Source organism: Helianthus annuus, chromosome 7 (genome assembly GCF_002127325.2).
Source record: "Helianthus annuus cultivar XRQ/B chromosome 7, HanXRQr2.0-SUNRISE, whole genome shotgun sequence".
NCBI lineage: Eukaryota > Viridiplantae > Streptophyta > Magnoliopsida > Asterales > Asteraceae > Helianthus > Helianthus annuus.
Window position 1 is genome coordinate 103,898,028 of NC_035439.2, and position 6,000 is coordinate 103,904,027.

The 6,000-nt window shown below is 32.4% G+C and overlaps 1 protein-coding gene across 1 annotated transcript; it reads right to left on the reverse strand.

Moving 5' to 3' along the window:
* Positions 1-1,256: 1,256 nt before the first annotated feature.
* LOC110916106 (mitochondrial outer membrane protein porin 2) lies at positions 1,257-5,724 on the reverse strand. The gene is made up of 7 exons (XM_022160865.2): positions 5,629-5,724; positions 5,481-5,548; positions 5,287-5,397; positions 3,227-3,313; positions 3,061-3,147; positions 1,741-1,949; positions 1,257-1,644 (listed from the first exon to the last, which is right to left on the reverse strand). Exons 1-7 carry the CDS (start codon positions 5,675-5,677, stop codon positions 1,338-1,340), a joined length of 918 nt encoding a protein of 305 aa, XP_022016557.1. The 5' UTR covers positions 5,678-5,724; the 3' UTR covers positions 1,257-1,337.
* Positions 5,725-6,000: the final 276 nt, after the last annotated feature.

Here is a 6,000-nt window from a genome sequence, read left to right on the forward strand (position 1 = left end):
AGAGGTTTAAGTAGATTTTATTTTTATAAAACTGATCTATATAAAAGATTAGAAATTAATTTATGTCTTAGTTTATAAACATCCTTCGCGTTAATAGAAAAATTAACTTAGTTAGTGGTTGGATGAAAATTTATAAAAATTATGTGACAAAGTTATTATTTTTTTCATATAAAAATTGCATGTATATTCTTTTTATTGTATATGTAACAAAATTAATAAAATAAAAGAAATTTAAAAGAGTTTTATTAAATTGCCAAAATCGTCCCTGTGGTTTTATATTTGTCAGTTTCATCTAAATATCCTCAACTTAATAGAAAAATTAAACTAAGTTAGTGGTTTGGATGAAAATGGCAAAAACTTGCAAATGTTGGGGGCCATTTGGTTCAAAAGTGTCATTTTGGACGAAAATGGCAAACCTGTCCAAACCTCAGGGACGATTTTGGCAATTAACTCTTAAAACAATAATTTAATTTAATTTTCCTGTGATAACTTACGTTTGTTAACTTTTGTTAAAAAAATATAAGTACTCAACTATTTTTAAATTCTTTTTTTTTTGTCAACGTTCCGGTATAAACTTTATAGAAAACAGAGTTCTATTCAAAATAGATATTTTGGTATCGTAAACTATATCGAGTACCGATACCGACCAAACAACGGTATTGGTACCGATATTCGTTATTATGGTTTTTTTGGTATTGTAAACTATATAGAGTACCAGTACTATACCGCTGCCAAACCGATACCGACCTAACACCATTGGTACCGGTATTCATTTTATGGTTTTCGGTTTCAATACGAGTCAATTCGTAAACTATACCGAGTACTCATACCATAACGAACCGAAGTTGAGCATACAACATCAATACTAGTATCGGTATTCATTTTTATGTTTTTCGATCAAGTAAAACATGTGCCAACGTACATGTTCCGTGTTGCATGCGCGAGAATTTCCATTAGTTGATGGTATTATGAAATAAAGGTTTAGCTGCAATAGATGCAGGATATAATTAAAAGTATTTGATTCAAAATCTGGCAGTTTACATGAAGCCAATAGTCTTCGTTGAGGGCAGGATCTCTGTGAAAAATGCATGCTGTTGAAATCTGCATTGTCAGTGTAATAATGCATGCAATACAGCCTGTATATGAGGCTACTCCTCGGTATGGGTGAGGCTCATCCTTGGAGGATGACCCTCCACATCAGCGTTATGTAGGATGGGTGTGAGGATGGAGTAAAGATGATGGATCTAACGAGCAGATGCACATGTTTAGTTCCTTGTATTATGTGCCATTTATGGCAATATAGCAAATTTACTCATATGCCATGACACAAAATTTGATCAAGGTTTAAGAACAAGAGACAAACCAAACTTAGGAGTTTTATGCAAGGCTTTCATGTCAAGCTCACTAGATAACGAAACGAGTGATCTAGGAATGATCTTGCGCTGCAAGATGGCACCTAGCTTTCCACAACTGTCGAACTTCACATTAACCATTGTTTGATCACTGAATACATAACACCCTCCAACCACAAAGTCCGTCTCGTTTGCTGATAACCTTCGCGTAATCTCCACTGCAGCTGCAGTCTTCTTTAGAACATCAAAGCGATACCTATACAATGCTCTTATTGTGTCTCCGTTGCCACCCCTGAAAAATAATTTGTTTTCCATTATCCAACATTTTTGTTAACTAATAGATGTAATGTAACACACCGTATTTGATATAGCAAATCTAAATGCTTACAAGACTAAGGATGCAGTAGAATCTGGTCTGTTGAAATTGATGCCAACTGCAAAGCTTATGAGTTTACTAGTAAAGATCTCATTAGCTGCCTTTGCACCAATGGCAATTGTTGGAGTGCCAATTGTTGTTGAAACACCGACTGTTGGAGCTTCATTCAAAGCCATTGTTGATGTTAGAGTAGCATGTTGATCAAAGTATTGTAACTTAAGCTGCACTAAAGAAAAACCCTAGTCAAAACCTCATCTTATATACAATTTAGGGGTGCCAAACGGGTCGTGTTTGCGGGTTGAACCTGACACAACCTGAAAATTTTACCATAAACCGAACAAGACACACGAACCCAAAAATCGTGTCTTACACATCATCATGAACACGACATCAATATTTGTGGGTTGGCGCCAACATGTCGCATTTCACCAGAATTTTTTGTTTTCATATTAATATAAGTTAAAAATTCACAACCAAAAGTTTAGTATATAAACACGGATGCTCCTTTCCCGTAACTTTTAGATTTTGGATGATTCAGATATGTTATGACATAAAACACATTTATTTAAGAGTTAAATGGCATTTTAGTCTCTGAGGTTTGGGTTATTTTGGCAGTTTAGTCAAAATGTTTCATTTTTCTCATGTGGATCCTAAAAGGTTTCACCGTTGCCATTTTAGTCCACTGGGTTAACTTCATCCATTTTTTCTGTTAACCAAAAAGGCAATTCGGTCATTTTATATATAATTCTGTTAACTAGAAAGGCAATTTGACCATATAAAATGACCAAATCGCCCTTCTCGTTAACAGGCAAATTCATCATGAAGTTAACTCAGTGTACTAAAATGGCAATAGTGAAACCTTTTAGGACCCACATGAGAAAAATGAAACCTTTGGACTAAACTAGCAAAATGGCCCAAACCACAGGGACTAAAATGACATTTAATTCTTTATTTAATTAAAAAATTAATCACACACACGAATATTTACGTTTAACATTAGCATGACCTGTTTAACCTGAAAATTGTGTTTTTTTTAGCAGATTAACACTTTAAAGTTACAAACTCACAACCGAAACTACGCGTGTATAAAACAAATATATTTATAATATAAAAACGGATGCTCATTTCTCTTGACTTTTAGATTGTGGACGAATCAGATATTTCATGACATAAAACACATTTGTTTAAAAACTATAAACTAAATGCGTCACCAGCTAGGCTGGCCTTAACCCGACCTGTTAGCTAAATGCATTCATAGTTCCACTTGAAACTGACATGAGCCTGTTTAGATCAAACTAAAACCGGTGAATTTCATTTTAGGTTGAAGACTACCTTGCTAGATCTTAAATTAGGCAGACGGAATGAAGCAATAGTGTTTGTTGACGGGGCAATCTCCGTGAAAGTTAACGTCGTTGCAACCTACAGAATCACTATAAATTGTGATGATTCGAATCAAAGTTTGTATGTCAGTATGTGATAGCTGCAATGAAGAATGTACCTTGCCAGATTCAAAATCATGGAGATTGAATGAAGCAAGGAAGTTTGTTAAGGGCTTAATCTTCTTCAAAACAAACGTCAAAGTAATCTGCAGAATCAATGTGATGATGAAGCTTGATTTTGACTAGGGGCGTGCACGAAACTGAAATAACTGAACCGTAACTAAAATAACCGAACGTAATAAAATATCGACACTTTGTTCTATGTTTTTTCTGGTTTTGCTATCAACAAAAACCGAAAAAACCAAACCAAACAATCGGAAGCGAACGGAAAAAAAATTGCTTTCAAGTCATTTGTAACAGAATTAATTAATTGTATAAGCTCAAAAATTTATAGTTTTGATAAAAAAAAAATAGGCCCAAAGTTTTATACCCAATTCATTATTTTGTACATCTGTTACGCCACAACTTTTTCAAGCGTTAATGGTTAAAAAAAAACCCCATAACTGAACATAACCCATTTTAAAAATCGAAACCGGAAACACCAAGACGGAATGGTTTAAAAAAAAAACAAAACAGAATTTTCGGTTTTAGCCAAAACTAGGGATGCAGACAAGCCTGAGCTGAGTTCGAGCTTATTATATATTAATCTACTAGATTATAGACCCCGTGTATTACACGGGTTTAAGGATAAAATTTTATAACTTAATAATGATACATAATTTTTTTAGCAATGCTCATATACATGACCGATATAAGTGTCAGATTTACTTTTTTAATCAAATATCGAAAATATATGGTAACCATACCATATTTACTATGGTAACTATTTCATTTCCTTAATTACGTGATTTTATTGGCTTTTCTAAACTATTTTGCACGTTTCTAATTTTTTAACTCACGAAACATTCTTATAATTATATCCAATCATTTTTAATAAGTCGTCCATAATATAATAATTATGTTGTCATCTTACTATCCAGTCTACTATGGAGTTGCTAAGCCAATGTAGATACATGTTTGCTTTATGCTACTACTACTATTTTTTTATACAACTTGGCTTTGTTATGATTTGATTTGATTCTGGTTATATTTTCGTTATATATAACGTTTACATATTGTTATAACTTTTTATAAGTATATTTTATTTTTTCTCAGATATAAAACCATAACATCAAAGTGGTTAATTATGAAATTGCAATTGACCATTTATTAAGATTTAGACGAAGTCACGACCAGAAATAAAGTTTCATGATTTACTATCTCCATTGCCCCTCAAGTTGCATGGTTGAGAATAATTTATTTATGTAAATTTGTGCATACATTATTACTAAATTATATAAATTTAATCCTCAAACCCGTGTAATACACAAGTTTATAACCCTATGTAATTAACAGTAAAATTTTTAATAAAACTTATATCAAACATATACTAAAATAAATATGTTGCAACACTATATTCAGAATTTTATAGAAGTTGTTCTAAAGTTATAAAAGGAAAAATAAATAAATAAATAAACGTGATCTTGGAATCTTTAAATATAAAAAAATTAAAATATATAAATTAATAATGAAATAAATCACACAAATAAATATCCTAATCTAAATTTACTTACATACATTATCTTAATTTCCCCATATTCGTTTAAATCTTTTATGTTAGTTATAGATAATTATTAATTAAATTTGAATTTATACGTTTATCTCTAACTATATTAATTAATATTATAATAATTTGTGTATAAAAAAATTAATATGTAATATTATTATTAAAAGTGAGGAGGCATTAGAGAGTGACACGTGTACAAAAAGATTTTTGTTTATTAGTATAGGAAGATTTATATTTATTATTTTTTATATATGTATACATATGTAATTTTGTTATTTTATCATAATTTTATAAATATTAATTTTTATTATGTAAATACATTTAGTATACTAAATATAAACGACATAAATATCAGACATGTTTAGGCCCTCGAGCTGGCTCGGGCTCGGGCTTGTGCTCGTCTAAGCTCGACTCATTTCGAGTTTTTTTCAAGCTAGTAGCTCGTCTCGTTTACAAGCCAAAACCAACCCATCCAAACTCCAAATTCTGAATGGATTTGGGAAAGAAGCATACATTTGATTGTGCGTCAAATTTGACTACAATTGACGTCTTCTTAGATTTGTATAGAGCTCCAATATCTACAGTCGACACACCATCTTTATTTGTTGCAGTTGATCTAAGCGCCTACAATTGAAAAATAAATGGGTAAGAATGTTTGCAAATAAATCAGTGATAAGTAGCAATGGAGTGATGGGTTGGGTAGATACCACTCCGGCAACAGTGGGAGTAGAGATTGAAAATTTGTGATCCAAAGGGTAATCATTCGTCAGTGGGTCTACAGATTGAACAAGAATAATACGTGAAGAGAAGAATTGGTTTGGTTTGGTTTGTATTTGATCATCCAAGTTAATTTACCTTTTGATTTCTTGCGGAAGCTAGAGAAGGGTGGTGGTCCCTTGTTCATTGTTGCAGAAAATTTGGAGGACAAAGATGCTTCCTTACTTTCCCTAATTATTGTTAATCTACCTAATAAAGATCTGATTGGGGTGTCAAAAAGTCTCTAATAGGTATAACGAGCCGAGTCGAACCGAGCTCGACCCAGCTCGAGCTCGGCTTGAACTCAATTCGAGCTGGCTCGGCTCGAACTCGAATTTCAAATCGAGCTGAGATTTGAGGCTCGAGCTCGACTAGATTAAAATTCGAGCTAGCTTGATTCGGCTCGAACTAACAAAGAACAGCAAAATGTAGTACTTAAAAAGCCCTAAAAATGAATCACTTTATAGATTA

What these genes read in the sequence shown, in the direction of transcription:
- LOC110916106 (XM_022160865.2), bottom strand. Translation starts at nt 5,677, where the DNA reads ATGAACAAGGGACCACCACCCTTCTCTAGCTTCCGCAAGAAATCAAAA. An exon ending in CTTCCGCAAGAAATCAAAAG is followed by an intron (nt 5,549 to 5,628) that starts GTAAATTAACTT and finishes TTCAATCTGTAG; the next exon opens with ACCCACTGACGAATGATTAC. An exon ending in TCTACTGCATCCTTAGTCTT is followed by an intron (nt 1,645 to 1,740) that starts GTAAGCATTTAG and finishes ATTATTTTTCAG; the next exon opens with GGGTGGCAACGGAGACACAA.